Source organism: Geotrypetes seraphini, chromosome 17 (genome assembly GCF_902459505.1).
Source record: "Geotrypetes seraphini chromosome 17, aGeoSer1.1, whole genome shotgun sequence".
In the NCBI taxonomy this organism is placed as follows: domain Eukaryota; kingdom Metazoa; phylum Chordata; class Amphibia; order Gymnophiona; family Dermophiidae; genus Geotrypetes; species Geotrypetes seraphini.
Genome location: NC_047100.1, coordinates 7,487,327 through 7,503,930, shown reverse-complemented (window position 1 = coordinate 7,503,930; position 16,604 = coordinate 7,487,327). Strand labels below are relative to the sequence as shown.

The 16,604-nt window shown below is 44.4% G+C and overlaps 2 protein-coding genes across 6 annotated transcripts in view; both read left to right on the top strand.

Moving 5' to 3' along the window:
* LOC117351069 (laminin subunit beta-4-like) overlaps nt 1-6,565 on the top strand; it is a 105,595-nt gene extending 99,030 nt beyond the window's left edge. For all 4 annotated transcript variants that reach the window (XM_033925777.1, XM_033925776.1, XM_033925778.1 and 1 more), the window contains 5 exons: nt 134-341; nt 1,769-1,910; nt 3,396-3,572; nt 4,346-4,502; nt 5,491-6,565. In XM_033925777.1, the coding sequence (XP_033781668.1) occupies nt 134-341; nt 1,769-1,910; nt 3,396-3,572; nt 4,346-4,502; nt 5,491-5,630 (824 nt within the window). In that variant the 3' untranslated portion in view covers nt 5,631-6,565. The remainder of the gene's footprint in view (nt 1-133; nt 342-1,768; nt 1,911-3,395; nt 3,573-4,345; nt 4,503-5,490) is intronic.
* Nucleotides 6,566-10,286: 3,721 nt separating this feature from the next.
* The window catches only part of LAMB2 (laminin subunit beta 2), a 93,988-nt gene continuing 87,670 nt past the window's right edge, over nt 10,287-16,604 (top strand). The window contains exons 1-2 of one of the 2 annotated variants that reach the window (XM_033926340.1): nt 10,287-10,306; nt 15,435-15,512. The gene's annotated coding sequence lies outside the window, so the exon portion shown is untranslated. The remainder of the gene's footprint in view (nt 10,307-15,434; nt 15,513-16,604) is intronic. The other variant, XM_033926341.1, reaches the window with a different exon arrangement.

Below are 16,604 nucleotides of genomic sequence, written 5' to 3'. Positions count from 1 at the left end.
TATGCCACTGAGTGAACGTCTTCCACCAGGACATCACATAACGTTTCATATGTCCTTGTTTTCTAACAATAAAGCAAAACATCTACATAACCTTTCAGCCGCCAACCGTTTAACACTTGTGTCTTGTCTCTAGAGGAAGGAGCAGATCCGGAGAGCATTGAGTTGGTGGCCCGGCAAGTCTTGAATATCTCACTGCCCTCCAACGCAAGTGACATCACCAGACTTGTCAAGGAGATCAGAGATAGCATCGGCAACTTGAGCAATGTCGACAAAGTCCTCAACAGCACTTCCGAGAGCCTGGCCAAAGTCAAAGAACTACTCGATCAGGCCGTGCAAGCCAAGTAAGAGAGCGTCAAGAAACCCGTCCTCAGTTGGAAGTTGTTAGAAACATCAACATTTTACCGCCACGTAGTGATTGCGCATTGCTGAGATCTCTGATCACCACCCAAGGTTCATGTTGATTTATTTGCAACTTTGCTCATCTTTAATTACATTAGCTGGTTACTTTGCTGGGTGATATCTCAGCCAGCATTAGAGCCAGAAATCATCTGGTTGACAGCGAGCAGTTTGACTAATCCAAAGGAGAGTAGTGGCGATCTGCTTTCTTCCCTCCCGTATGTATGTTGGTGGGGGTTCCGACACACCCTCCTCCTCTCTGCCCTCCCACCTCTTCCCATTCCTCCCCTCCATGTACGTGCCCCACTTTCCTTCCGTCATACCTCTAGTTGAAGTTGTGGTTCACGATGGTCAACATCGTGCTCGTCGCATGCGTGCGTGTGATGTCATCGCATTGCATCCAGGCATATGCAGATGTGTCCCTGAGCTCAATGCATTTCAAAAACGCCAAACAAATGGCCAGATTTTGGAACCCCATCTGGACCCCTGGACAGTCCTCTAAAATGAGATGAGATTTGTTTGAGGCCGGGGTTGGGGGAGGCACGGAACAGGGTGGGTCCACGTGTCCTCTTTTTTTTTTTTTTTTTAAGAAAATCGCCATCATTATTTGTGTGTGTTTGACATATACACACACTAAGATTTAAGTTTTAAACGCCTGATTTCTTGGGGAAGGGGTAAATTAGGGGCCTGAAAATTAATTGGAGCAGGAGGCTTAAAGCTGAAGGTTTCCCTACGATGTCCGATACCCTTACACCAGCCTTTTCTGTAGCTGCAAAACTAAAGGGCCAGATACTTTTTTCCATTTTCCCAACTCCTTTTTGACAGAACTTCTTTGACGGTAATTCAGCTGTACCTATGGCAACTGTTTTTCAAAGTAGTGTCCAGCATGACTGCAGGGATTTAATGCTATGAAGCTTTTTGGTTTTCATCTCAGAAAACTTAACACTGTTTGACATCAAAATCATGTGAAAGTAATCAGTAACAGCTTGTAGGAGAAAGTCATCTGGAAATAATACCTTCCCTAAAGTTCTGGTCACAAATCTGTACACGGCCCTGGTTTTTATGGCGTGTCACGTGCGGTCTTCCCCATGTTCCTTTGCCGCTGGTGGATCCAAATATCCACTTCAAACTCGGTGGCCCGCATTTAAATGAAATGAAATATCAACCCAACTGTTTTTAGGTTTTTCATTGAGGGCCAAGATTAAGATCCAGGCAAACCAGGCAAATGACTAAGGCCTAAATGCTTAGAATAGGCCCTTCCAGATGTGTAAGTCAATGAAAGGAAAGGGAAAATACTCTTTGCTGGACCCTAGACAAATAAGAGTTAATCTTGCCTTGTTTTCACGTACATTAAATCTGATGTTTTCTGCAGGAATAAAGCTGACGGTGTGAAGGGCAACATCACCGAAACGCAAAATACTCTTAGGGCAGCCCAAGCAAAAGTGAGAGCAGCCGAGAAAGCTCTGAGGAAAGCGAAGCAAGACGTAACCAGCGCAGAGACTGTCGTGAAGGAGGTAGGATTAAGGGCGGGCTTGTTTCACAGGAAAGAGGAAAAGGACCTCAGAAATATTCCTGGCTGTTTGCTATTACCATTGGTCCAAAAAAGCCCTCCTAACTAACGCGTTCTTAAAAACCTCAGCTAAGTTGTTACTTATATGTAAACAATTATTTATCTTATGATATTCTCAGAAAAAACCAAAACCATGCAAGAAGATGAGACCTGCCTGGCTCATGTTTCACGCAAAGCTTCTTCAGGGATTCCTGCTCCTAAAATGATCATATTCCTCTGCAATCAATTAGAAAATATATCATTCTTAATATCATTAGATCATGTTTCACTCTCACCTCTAAAACTCAACCAATTACTGAGTTCATTTTAAATCCATTGGCCCAAACAAGTAAACAAAAGCATGTCCTACACCAGTGGTCTCAAACTCGAGGCCCGAGGGCCCCATTTTGAGGCCTTCGGTATATTTATCAGAATCACAAAAGTAAAATAAGAGTTTCTTGATCATATGTCTCTCTAGCTGTAAATGACAATATTATTATTAAGACTTAGCAAAACTATAAAGAGTTTTACCTCATGCAAAATTGTCATTTCTTTAATAAGACATTCATTATTTTTCTGAGGTCCAAAATGTGGCCCTGCAAAAGGCTTGAGTTTGAGATCGCTGTCCTACATAGACTACACTTATTAACTAGGATTAAACTAGACTAGTCCCCCCAGGGCTGGTTTTAGACATGTTAGGGCTCAGTGGCATAGTAAGGTGGGGGTGGGAGGGGGGCGGATTGCCTCGGGCGCTGACACCTCTCATTCTCTCCGACTCCCGCTCCTTCCCACTCCTCCCTCGCCATGCGCACGCCATCACTCCCCCCGCCACCGTATATTTAGCTCCCCAACCTGCTGCTCGCACCGGCCTCAGCGTTTCCCCTCCGATGTTACTTCCGGGTCCCGCAACTAGGAAGTGATGTCGGAGGAAGAGCTGACACCGGCACGGGGAGCGAGTTGGAGATGCTGCTCGCCCTGGGAAAGCTAAACAGGTATAGGGGAAGGGAAGGGGTTCACGCATGGCAGGGGGGGGAGGCGGGAAAGGAGTGGGGAGGGGTGCAGAAAAGGATGAGGGGGGGACCCCACCACCCCAGCCGCCTATCACCCTCACTATGCCAGTGCAGAAATTAAAGAGGGCCCCTAAATTATTTTAGCTTGTACTAAAATGCAGAGATGAAAGAAATCAAAACAAAAAAATTGTTTTAATTCCATTTCAGACTGGAAATGACTGCAAGACTGGAAATGACTGCAAAACAAGATGTAAACTGTCCTTTTTTGTGATTTAAGCAACCATATACCTGAAACATGAACATTTCAATTCTGTCACCTGAACATGGTGCTGCACAAACACCTGAGTGGAAATCCAAATTTCTCTGAGAGCCACCAAGGTTTATGCTATATATGTGGAGAGTTCCTGGGAGCTGATCTCTTTCCTTATTTTCCATTTCAGCTTATTGGTAAAGTTGAGGGTATTGAAGACAAAGAGATGGACATCATGAACCGCCTGGGGAATCTGTCCAAAGAAACAGATGCCTTGCGGAAGAAGACAGAGACCAACAGGCAACAGGCCAAGGAGGCCAAGGATAAGGCCGACCAAGTGCTATCAAGTACTGGGAAGCTGGTAAAGGTAGAGGCAATGACTTGAGGAAGACTAGAAATGATAAAAGAAAATGACTTAATGGTTAGGTCAGTTCAAAGAGGCTGAGTGAAAGTATATTGCCAAGGTGGGGAAACTATTGGGTTTTAATCAATGAATAAATAACCCCGATGCCCCCCAAAAATAGATGTTTATTGGATAAACTCTAGAGCAGGTGTGTCAAATGTCAGTCCTCGAGGGCCGCAATCCAGTCACGTCTTCAGGATTTCCCCAATGAATATGCATGAGATCTATTTGCATGCACTGATTTCATTGCTAACTTGGAACATGGAGATGTTGCTGGACAGTCTTGTGGACGATATCCTGCGGGCGGGATGGTTGGCTAGACCGGAGAGAGCTTGGACGGTGACTTCAGCATTTGGAGCCTAGGTCAATGCCAGGTGGACTTTGCATTCTGTTTTCCAGGCGTATCCAAAGAAGAGACATGAGTTTTTGAAGGTTATGACCGGTGGGCAGACTGGATGGACCGTTCAGGCCTTTATTTACTATGTTATGTTACATTTAACCGGGATTTATCAATCCCCGTGGGTGCTGGTTAACTGAGAGTCTACGTTATCTTGAAAAACAGACTAGCAGGGTGTATCCCGAGGACTGGTTTGAAATCCTCTGGATTTAAATTAATCTTAGTTGACGATACGTCATATTTCTGCTTCCAGGTCCAACAGTTGTTTCGTAGATATGGGGGGGGGGCCTCTGTGGTCTTTTCTGTGGTCACACTTTTGCTGTCTCGCCCCATTTTCTAGGAGATGAAGAAACTCAATGAGAAATACACGGAACTGGAGGATAAGATTGGGGATATGGATGGCATGGCTGGTGGTGCTTTAGAGAGGGTGAAGAAAGTCAAGAATGAGGCACAGGCGCTTCTGAAGAAAGCCACTGATGTCAAGGAAAAGCTGGATGGTTCGTAAACACTGAAATGAATGTTAAGAGAAATTTATAGCCACCATGAGCAGAGCAAGCTGTTCTCTCACCGAATCACTTGTTTACTCTTTCCCAAACATACTAGGACTAGGGGGCATGCAATGAAGCTACTAAGTAGTAGATTTAAAACAAATCGGAGAAAATATTTCTTCACACAACGTGAAATTAAACTCTGGAATTTGTTGCCAGAGAATGTGGTGAAATCAGTTAGCTTAGCAGGGTTAAAAAAAGATTTGGATAAATTCCTTAAGGGGGAAGTCAATTATTGAAATGGCTTGGGGAAATCCACTGCTTATTCCTAGGATAAGCAGCATAAAATCTGTTTTCTACTTAGGATCTAGCTAGCTACTTGGGACCTAGGTTGACCACTGTTGGAAACAGGATAGTGGGCTTGATAGACCATTGGTCTGATCCAATATGGCAACTCTTACGTTTTTATATGAGCCAAGTATAGGGCAATCAAGCCATTGTGACATCACTGATGAAGTTGGCTCTTAGGCATTGGTGGAATGAGGCATTATGACATCACATTCTCAGCTCTGGAATGTTGCTGCTCTTTGGGTTTCTACCTGGTACTTGGGACCTGGGTTGGCCACTGCTGGAAACAGGATATGGGCATGATGGACCTTCGGTCTGTCCCAGGATGGCAATTCTTATGTAAAATGTGTTGCCATTCTCCCCACCCCTTGGGAGCCATCATCTGGTCATGTAGTTTGTCTCTAACATTTTCGAGATATTTATTACTTTAAAAGAGATCTGTGGAAATGTATAGGATGAAAAAGAGAAGTTGCCATGAGAAGTTTGGATCTTTAATCAAGTCTTTGTTTGGTCAGATGCTCCTGAGTTTCAGGAAGTTGATGTGCAGTCCTTTCGTATCGGACACAGAAGGAAGAGAGACGGCGTGGCGACAAAGGTTTTTATGCTTCTGAGGCTTATTACTTTAATTGTTTCCTGGGCTTTCTTTCAGGTCTTGAAGAGACATTTCAGAACAACGAGAGAGAAATTGGCTTGAAGATGGTGGAACTTCAAGAGCTTGAAAAGCAAGCATCGGAATTATTAGAGCACATCCGACGAGAGGCAAATTTTTATGCCACCTGCGAGTCCTAAAGAAACCAACTCCAGAGCCCTGAAGAACTGGCAGAACCTGAAAGTTCTCTCTGTTTCCATACCCTAAATCTGGAACCAAGAAGAACCATAAACCCTCCCAGCCTCACGTAGCAAATCTAGAACTGAGAAAAAGGGACTTGTTCACAAGACTAGGCTTTCCACTGTCACTGAGCTTTTAACACAAACATGGGAAAATCCCTTTAATAGATCTAGCCCTGAGTCAGGAAAAATGATGAAATATATCTTGCCAATTTTGGAAGCAAAGCCATCTCTCCCTTTCTGAATCTGGAATCAATACTGTATTATTGATTCCCCCAATTAATCTGGAACCGAATCTCTCTGCTTCGTTTTGGCTCTCCCGAAGAAGGACCATCTACCGATGATTTTTGAGCCAAGACTAGTGGTCTCTCACTGATTCTAAAACCGAGACTTCTCAACCCTCAGCTCTGTCGGCTAAAAGAAGAAATAAAGGCAGGTGACGTATCTCGTTTTAGAAGTGTGAGCTCTCAGTGCTGGCCCCCAACCGAGTTCCACCATTTCTCCCTCACCTTGGCTCAGCATCTGGACTTGGAAAAGATGAATTCTTTTCTGCATTAGCTGCTTGAATGTTATTTTTAGCTATATTTCATTCGCAGTGGTGTTAAACTTGACTGTCATGTACCAAGACAAAGAGAGCTTCATGCTCCACTAGCAGTGCCTATGACACGCACACTGGAACCAGTGTCCAGCTTCCATCTCTGAGTCAGAGTTCATCTTCCTCGGTGTAATGTTCATCTGTCGTACTGGGATACCGACCAGGGGAAATTGGAAGAGATATCCGGGAACTATGGAAACCAGCATTCCAACTTCAATCGAGCAAATCTGCACAGCATAGCTGACAAAAAAAAAGAGTAGTGTGTTTGTGTGTCCTTAGAGATGTGCCCCCCCCCCCCCCCCCCGAAATGGCCTGAAACATCAGGAAAAAGGGAGCTGGAGCCAAATAACATCTTTGTGTATTTGCATTTGTTCCAGATGGAAAACAAAAGCACGTCCCAGAAGAACCGTTCTCTGAAAGTTAGCCCATATATCAAACTCAAGTTAGGTGCATTGCTGACGCAGCATCAAGGCGGGAGAAATGCAATATTGGTTTCCTCTTTCGAAAAGTATAAAGATGAGCGGACACTTTGAAGTTACATAGTGGCAGGTTTTTAAAAACAGGAGAAAATATTTTTTTCACTCAGATTTAAGCTCTGGACCTTGTTGCCGGAGAATGTGGTAAAAGTAGTTAATGTAGGTGGGTTTGAACAAATTCCTGGAGGAAAAGTCCATAAGCTGGCTATCAAGTTAGACCTGGGGAACAGAAAGTAAGGCTATCCATACTGGGTCAAACCAATGGTCCCTCTAAACCAGCAGTAGCCAATCCAGGTCACAAGTACCTGGTGGAAACCCGAATAATGGTAACATTTCATGCTATTGAGGGCAGCCACAGGGGTTAAGTAGCATGGAATCCTGCAACCCATTGACGTTCCGGAATCTTTCTACTCTTTGGGATTCTGCCAGGTACTTGTGGCCTGGATTTTGACCATTGCTGGAAGCAGAATACTGATCTAGGTGGACCTTTGCTCTGACCCAGTTGGGGGCAACTCTTATGCTCTGCGTTTTGGCAGGTGATCTAAGTAACTTTTGCAGATGGGAAGGAAACCCCAGTTCACAAATAGTACTCAAAGAGTTCATTCCGCGTGCACCTAGAGATCCGGTTCAGACTCTTTCTGTAGCCACGTTCCACAAAGTGCGGCTGGATTCATTCCCCAGTAGAATGTTTCCTCTCCCGAGTTGGGCACGCCCACAAGTCATTCGACAGAGCTAAAATCCAGTCCGAACGTCAATGCAACGTAGTCGGTTCGATGAGGGAGAAAATCCTCTCCCTGCCTGATCTCATGGTTCATATAGTAATGTTTTATTCTTCACATGTTGACACCACTATGACTCTGGTGGACATTCAGGAGGTAATTTAATAAATTTTTTCATGCGTAAAACAATTCTCGTAAAATTATTGTGACGCCTAAAAGTAGGCGCATTGCAAGTAGGTGTGTGTTTGTAGACAGTAGCATAGTAAGGCAGGGGGCGGTCCACCCTGGGGGCTGGCACCCTTCTCCTCGCCGCCTCTTCCCATTCCTCCCCTCGCCACGTGCACACACCCTCTTCCCTTCCCCCGTATCTCTAGTTGAAGTTGTTGCTCGCGGCTGTCAACGATGCGTTCCTCACGACCCCCGTCGGCTCTCCTGCTGCTGCGCGTAGGAAGCGACGTCGGAGAGACAGCCGACAGGGTTGTGTGGAGCGCATCATTGACTGCCGCCGCCGTGAGCAACAACTTCAACTAGAGGTACGGGGAAGGGAAGTTAAGGGGGGGTGCGTGCACGGCAGGCGGGATCAGGGAAGGTGCGCACGGCAGGCAGGATCAGAGAAAGAGATGAGAAGATGAGGGCGGGACATCTCTCACCCTCGCTATGCCACTATGTGTACAGCAGGCATGCTCAGGAAAGGGGTTCGGATGGAGTTAAAATCTATCCTTGTATTTTATGATGAACACACCTGTGCACATACATTATATACACTAAAACTTACGTCGAGTCCCGACCAGATATCCTATAAATTCAGTTTCCTCTTGTGCCATTTTTTATAATGTAATTGGCTAGCGACACTACGGCCCTATTTTACAAAGGCGTGCTAAGTGTTTTAGCGCTCCTTTTGTAAAAGAGGGGGGTAACTCTTAAGTCATAAACCTAAATAAGGGCAATATTCAAAACACCACTTCATGTCATCGCGCATTCATCCTGCTCATTATTATATATACTAGGCTCCCAGATCCACAGCGGTGCCACTCAAATATGTGGCTTTATGCTCCAACTCGTCATTGGATCAATTTATGTTACTTTTTTAAAATTATTTTCTTTTTTTATCATTTGCTTAATATGTATGTGCTAAAAGCACTTAACTATATGGTCTCACCTCTCACAGGGATCGTTGCACCGACATGTTTCACCGCATAGAACTTAACGGTATTGAGGTATATAAACTGTTATTATTATTATTGAACTTTACATAGGTGTTTTCAAGGCTACTATTCCCTATATTGCTTTAAGCCATTCAAACAGACCACAGCGTAACACAAATTCATCCAGCGACGAGTTAGCGAGCATAAAGCCACATACTATGAGATATATTTGAGTATGTGCTGGCACCGCTGAGGATTTGGGAGCCTAGTCTATATAATAATAAGGAGCAGGATGAATGCATGATGACATCAAGTGGCGATTCCCAAGCGGAGGCATAAATACGTGTGCCTTCAATATTCCCATGATTTCTGCAGGTTATTGGCTAGACCTGAAGATCCCACAGTGCCATTATCCTCGAGACAAAGCACACTCTCTCTTTTTGAGTGGGGCCGTGATTCCAGACGTCGAGCTAATGACGCTTGGAGATCGCTGCCAGCTAAGGCCATGTTAAGTGCCGTTTGGTAGGGGAGCAGAAGGACGAAGGGAAGGAAAAGGAAATGGGTGCCCACTCATATTGCCCATTACCCTCTACCCAAAGTAAAAGATACCTTTCCAGCTACTCTACTGCTGTATAATAGAGCTCCCTGAGGGCTGTTTTCATGGCTATATGCCCATGCCCTGGCATGGCCATGTTCAGAGCCACGGCAGCATCGTAAATGGTCAGCGTAGCTGGCAGGGATTCCAAAGTGTCATCAGCTGAAAGGTCCTTTATGGAGTACACACACTCTCAAACTCTGAGTAATCGGCATTGTGTCTCCAGCTGCCAACACTGATGGACCCCACATATGCTGGTATGATGCCAAGGAAGCAGGGGTGGGTGTATTGATGGAAAGGAAATGTGAGGCCAGGCCCACCCAAAATTGGCTTCGTTACTGTTCCATCTGCTTTGTAAACTTCGAAGCTTGCAAAGTACCTGCAGCCTTATGGGCAGGATTGCTACGGGAGGTGACGCATGCAGATTTGAAAACATAAACTTCCTCCGTTATTCTTCGCGTCCTTCCTGGAACCCCTCTCTTCAACCCAGCTATTTTTACCAGCTTAAAGAAGAACAATTTTCAGACAAGCCAGTTTACTTGGCAAAATGGCTTCGAAAATTGCCCTTTATGAGATTCTTTTCACTGGGTGACATATTTCGGACCTCCTCACAGTCAATTAATACAATGAAGCTTGGAGAAGGTTTGCCGTTTAGTGTGAGAGAGACTTGCCTTCTATTGCGAAGTGTTACAGGATAGAAAATCAACTCTTGACAGCTAATAGGAATTACAATGGCTTATTCCATAAATACCAATAAAACATATACGTAAAGGCAGGCAAGCATTATTTCTGAGCTGCATTTACACTGTGTGTTTGAAATCCTTATATAAGTCAATTTCTTCCAGCTTCACAAAGCGAAAGTGAAAGTACACATTGCAGAGTCAGCTGAGCCAACAGCGTCATGGCCAGACCCAAGGCCATTTTTCATACAGTGGCAGGCAGTTTCATGGACTGCACGTGCAGTCGACGAGTAGGAAAGATACCATTTCTCATATGCAAGGAAGAAACGTTTTCTACCCTCCAATGGCTGAGACAGGGAGAACTCGATGATGACGCCGAGATACCTGGCAGAGGAGACTGAGAGGGGACATGATCGAAACATTCAAGGTACTGAAGGGAATAGACTTAGTAGATAAGGACAGGTTGTTCGCCCTCTCCAAGGTAGGGAGAACGAGAGGGCACTCTCTAAAATTGAAAGGGGATAGATTCCGTACAAACATAAGGCAGTTCTTCTTCACCCAGAGAGTGGTAGAAAACTGGAATGCTCTTCCGGAGTCTGTCATAGGGAAAAATACCCTCCAGGGATTCAAGACAAAGTTTAGACAAGTTCCTGCTGAACCGGAACATACGCAGGTAGGGCTAGTCTCAGGGCGCTGGTCTTTGACCAGAGGGCTGCCGCGTGAGCAGACTGCTGGGCACGATGGAACCACTGGTCTGACCCAGCAGCCGCAATTCTTATGTTCTTAACTATTCTCTGAGAGAGAAAAAAATGTCCTATTGGTTTTGAAAGTATTTCCCTGTATCTTCATCGAGTGTCCCCTAGTCTTTGTGATTTTTGATGGAGTGAAAAATCGATCCACTTGTACCCGTTCTACTCCAGTCAGGATTTTGTCGACTTCAATCCTATCTCCCCTCAGCCGTCTCTTTTCCAAGCTGAAGAGCCCCAACCGTTTTAGTCTTTCCTCATACCAGAGGAGTTACATCCTCTTTACCATCTATAACACTATCAAACATACACAGCGCTGTACAGAGTCGGAGAAGAAGACAGTTCCTGCTGGAAAGATTTTAAAATGCATTCCTAAAGACATCACATTCTTTCCACCTAAATCTGTGCCATCATACATAGTCCACCACTCTCCCCCCCCCCCCTCCCTCTGCGAGAGGTGAAAACAACAGCTGTTAGTCATTCCTGGTTTCTGGGCCATGTTGGATTTGGATTTGGAAAAGGATTCCAAATTCCACTGAACTTAAGTCCCGGTAGTTGTTGATGTAACATGGCATACCACAGCTCAGCTGCAGAATCTAAAGAATGGTTAATATTATGCACCAGCTACCTATATGTGTGTTTTGGGAGACAATTGAACACGTGAAGGTATTTTTGCTCAGTTAACAGCCATAGAAAAAAATAACTATATAGCCTAAGAGAACATCCAACAGAGAGAGTTTCACAAGCACTTCCAGAGACCAGGCTGTAAGCAATAGTACTTTTTTAGATTTTGCCAAGCATATAAACTTTACATTGTATTCATCCATAAAGTTAATTAACTCCAGGGTAATTCATTTCAATGGGATGTTAAAGACATGGTCCCTTTGTTCCCCTCCCCCTTTCCAAAATGTTCCATTTAATAACTTTCGAATGTTGGCTCGCATGCAACTCAACCTTCCAACATCCATGTTTCAAAGGTTCCTTTCACATCGTAACTCCATTTTTATCCTATCTTCCCTCACTGTACTCCTAAGTCTGCAAATGAATGTGGACATTTGTCTGGGAAGCAAGAATGGTCACTGAGGCATCTCCTCTAGCATGACCTAGCTGCGACTGATCCAGCTACTGCTAATAGAGAGTTTCTAGGCAGCCTCACAGGAAGGTCTCTACCAATAAGAAATGCAAATACAGCTGACCTGCAAAAAAGCGCCGGGCCAGCTCTTCTGCCCCTTGAATCAGCCATGGCCGGGATACCACAGAAGCAGCATTCATAGCCCCAGGAGAAAATGAGTCATTGTGCAATGGTGACACCTAGTGGTCAAATACAGAGCCTGTGCTTGCAGGATATGGAAAGTGCCCAGGCTGAGCACTGTCCCCGCAATGAGTGAATCTCGGTAAGTAGGGAAGCGGATGTAAAAAGGGGTGGGGGAGAATTCTGGGGGTGTTCTAGATCCTGACTGAACTAGAAGCCCCAAAGTGGAGCAAAAAATGTCCATCAAATCCCTTGATTTTCAGTTACCCCGGGTATTCTTATTCAGCGTCATTTAAATTTGATGTCTCCTGGTGCACCCACAGCTTGATCCTAGTCAGAGCAAGCAGAGGGAAAGAGCAGAGGCATGAAGATACCTCACTGAAGAATGTTTTGAAAAAGCAGTCTCGTTGCCCTGACGTAGCATAGCGAAACGCTGGCAGGCCATCGTCGGCTTTCGGGCTCAGCAGACTTGCCACTCTTTCAACAGCAGTGTGGAATGAAGAAGATTTTTTTTTTTTGAATTGCGAGGGAAAGAGATAAGTGATGTAGTTTAAAGCTTTTGCGCACTTTTTATGCTAACACACACCCGGATCGCAGTTCTAGCACACTAGCGGGAAGTGATTTTATGGTCACTCCCGAGTACAGATGTTAGGCCCCCTCCAAGCTTATGGTAGTTTGGATTGCAGGATTTAGCTCTGAGGAGGTTTTTTTTTTTAATAAAAATATTTAAAAATTACAAAATTATTACTAATTTTAAAATATTTATTAAAAATTATAATTTATTACTGTAATTGGTTAAAAAATTAGTAGAGAATCATTAGGAGGAGGAGGTTTTTGAGCCAGTGGGGTAGCTCACTATTACAGCCTGCTTGAAAGCTAATGAGCAGTGGGTAGGCTGACGTTTGAGGCTCTTTCCTTCATGATACCCTTTGAGCTGAATGAAGATTACAGTAAAAATTAAACTGCTATTTAATTCCTTTTGAGTAGGGAACAAGGGAGTATATCCCCTAGGTGTTTGGATTCTTAAATAGTGGGGTTCCCCAGAGGTCTGTGCTAGTATCGCTGCTTTTTTTTTTTTTTAACATATTTATCAGTGATCTAGAGATGGGAATAACTAGTGAGATATTTAAATTTGCTGATAGTTGTTAAATCGCAAGAAGATTGTGAAAAATTGCAAGAGGACCTTGGGAGACTGGAAGACCGGGCATCAAAATGGCAGATGACGTTTAATGTGAGCAAGTGCAAAGCGACACATGTGGGAAAGAGGAACCCGAACTATAGCTACATGATACTGGGTTCTGTTAGGATCTAGGTGTCATCGCTGATGATAACGTTGAAATCCTCAGCTCAATGTGCGGCGGCGGCAGCTAAGAAAGCAAATAGAATGTTAGGAATTATCAGGAAAGGAATGGAAAACAAAGATGAAAATATTATAATGCTCTTGTATCATTCTATGGTAAGGTCACAACTTGAAAACTGTGTACAATTTTGGTTGCCATATTTAAAAAAAAATATATAGTGGAATTAGAAAAGGTACAGAGAAGGGCGACAAAAATGATAAAAGGCAAGGGGTGACTTCCCTATGAGGAAAGGCTAAAGCGGCTGGGGCTCTTCAGCTTGGAGAAGAGAAGGCTCAGGGGTGGTGTGATAGAGGTCTGTAAAATACTGAGTGGAGTGGAAAGGGGTATTCACTCTTTCCCAAAATACTAGGACTAGGGGACATGCGATGAAGCTACTAAGTAGTAGATTTAAAACAAACCGGAGAAAATATTTCTTCACACAACATATAATTAAACTATGGAATTCATTGCTGGAGAAGTGGTGAAATCAGTTAGCTTAGCGGGGTTTAAAAAAGGCTTGCATAATTTCCTAAAAGAGAAGTCCATAGGCCATTATTGAGATGGCTTGGGGAAATCCACTGCTTATTCCTAGGATAAGCAGCATAAAATCTGTTTTACTACTTGGGATCTAGCTACTGGTAGGTACTTGGGACCTGGGTTGGCCACTGTTGGAATCAGGATACTGGGCTTGATGGACCTTTGGTCTGTCCCAGTATGACAATTCTTATGTTCTTATGCATGACTAGCTTTAAGAACATTAGAATAGACACTGGGGCTCCTCTAACCCAGTATCCTGCTTCCAACAGAGGCCAATCCATGTCACAAGTACATGGCAGAATCCCAAAGAGTAACAAGATTCCAAATTCCAGAAAAGGTACAGAGAAGGGCGAAGACAATGATAAAAGGAATGAGTTGACTTCCCTATGAGGAGAGGTTAAAGCAGCTAGGGCTCTTCAGCTTGGAGAAGAGACGGCTCAAGGGTGATATGATAGAGGTCTATAAAATAATGAGTGGAGTGAAAAGGGTAGATGTGAATCCCTTGTTCGCTCTGTCCAAAAATACTATGACTAGGGGACATGTGATGATGCTACTAAGTAGTAGATTTAAAACAAACCAGAGAAAATATTTCATCACACAACATGTAATTAAACTCTGGAATTCATTGCCAGAGAATGTGGTGAAATCAGTTAGGTTTGGATAATTTCCTAAAAGAGAAGTCCATAGGGCATTATTGAGATGGCTTGGGATAACCCATTGCTTATTCCTGTTAATCTGTTTTGCTACTTGGGATCTAGCTAGATACTTGGGACTTGGGTTGGCCAATGTTGGAAATAGGGTACTGGGCTTGATGGACCATTGGTCTGATTCAATATGGCAATTCTTATGTGAGCCAAGTATAGGATAATCAAGCCAGTATGACATCACTGATGAGATTGGCTCTTAGGCATTGGTGGAATGAGGCATTGTGACATCACTGATGAGATTGGCTCTTAGGCATTGGTGGAATGAGGCATTGTGACATCACTGATGAGATTGGCTCTTAGGCATTGGTGGAATGAGGCATTGTGACATCACTGATGAGATTGGCTCTTAGGCATTGGTGGAATGAGGCATTGTGATATCACAACCCCCACTTTGGAATGTTGCTATTTGAGTTTTGCCAGGTACTTGGGACCTGGGTTGGCCACTTTTGGAAACAGGAAGCTGGGCTTGATGGACCTATGGTCTGTCCCAATATTGCAATTCCAAAAGACTAGGAAGATACCATGTTACTGACCAGAGCTACAGTAAGTAGTGGCTTTCCCCAGGTCTATCTTAATAGCAGTTTATGGACTTTTCCTCCAGTAACTGGTCCAAACCTTTTAAAACCACTGTTACCGTTTCCTCGCGTATGTGTAGATTTACCTGCCAAAATGCCAGTTTCCTGTACATCTATGCATGCAAGTGGCAGTTAAATACGGACACCCAGTTCCAGAATTGCCAAATAAGCAATGCAAATATAGTTTTATGAGTGTGACTGACAAAGTAACCAACACACTGTTCACACACAGCTCCTTCAATGTGTTTTGCTTGAGAGGAAGGTTTTTGATTTTGTTTAATCCTAGAGACCAAATTTTGGCTATGTATCTTTGCTTCCTGCTCCAGCTGAGAAGTCCAGCCCACGATTTAATTCCTCCCTTCGCCTGACTTTTTTTTTTTTTTTTCTTCTTCCCCCAGCAAAAGTTTCTGACTTGAAATAACTTCAGAGTGAGCTCAGAAGAACAAGCGGCTGGGACTGGGATCCCACTGCCGAAGGTAAGTGAAGAGCTTGCAGGATCGGAGCAGCCTCGGGGGGGGGGGGGGGGGATAAAACCCTGCTGCCAGCCTAATGGGCATGCTTGTTATATGGAGGAGATAAATTCAGAATCAGAAAGAATAGCAGTGTTTGAGCACAAGCTCTGATCTTTCATTCATTGGGAGAAAAACCTGCTCCCCCCCTTCCCCCTCCCCAGGTCTTAATAGAAACAGAAGGGAATGTAGTATAGCTGCAGAGCAATAATTCAGGGACAGGGCTCTGAAAGGGTGACTGGTAAAGAGGCTTAAGCTCTCTGATAATGTAACTGTTGTGTAGGGGGTGGGGGGGGGAGGCAAACTTTGATGCACTCGCATGTCAGGGACGCAGGGTTAGTTAAAGTGACACTTTAAAGAAATAAAGTCAAAGCTTCGATACAGTCACCATTTCTCTCTGCAAACGCCATTCAAGGCATGACTCGGGCGAGTAGGGTAGCTGGTTCCCTACCCCGGAGAGCTTACAGTGTGAGTTTGGACCTGAGGCAATGGAGGGTGAAATAACTTCCAAGGTCATAAGGCAGGGTTGGAAGAAGAAAAGGGAATTTAAATTTTAGCTTTCCTGGTTCTCGCCGGCTGCTCTAACCACTGGGCTGCTGGGAATGGGGGAGCTCTCCGGGGGAGGGGAGGGGTGGCAGAAAATCAGGGTAGCCAGGATTCATATTCCTTCTGTCTCTCACTGGCACTTTTTGTGACCTTGGAAGTCGGTTCATCCTCAATTGCCTCGAGTACAAACTTAGAGCCTTTTTTACTAATGTGTATTAATGAGCTAATGTCCATTTAACACATCACTAGTAAATAGCTCCTCCTTTAATGAAACCGAGGAAGTGGTTTTAGCGCAGGCCAGCGCTGCTCCTAACACCCATAGAGTTCCTACGAGCGTTAGAAGCAGCGCAAAGCACTTAGCGTGCCGGCCTGCGCTACAAACCACTTCCGCAGTTTTGAAATGCGTATCCTGCCAGAGCTGGCGTTAAGACGGCGAGCGTGAGCTAGGACCTGACAGAGAGAGGAAAAATCATTTGGTTTTATTTTGTTTACACCACAGCGCCGGCGTGGGGT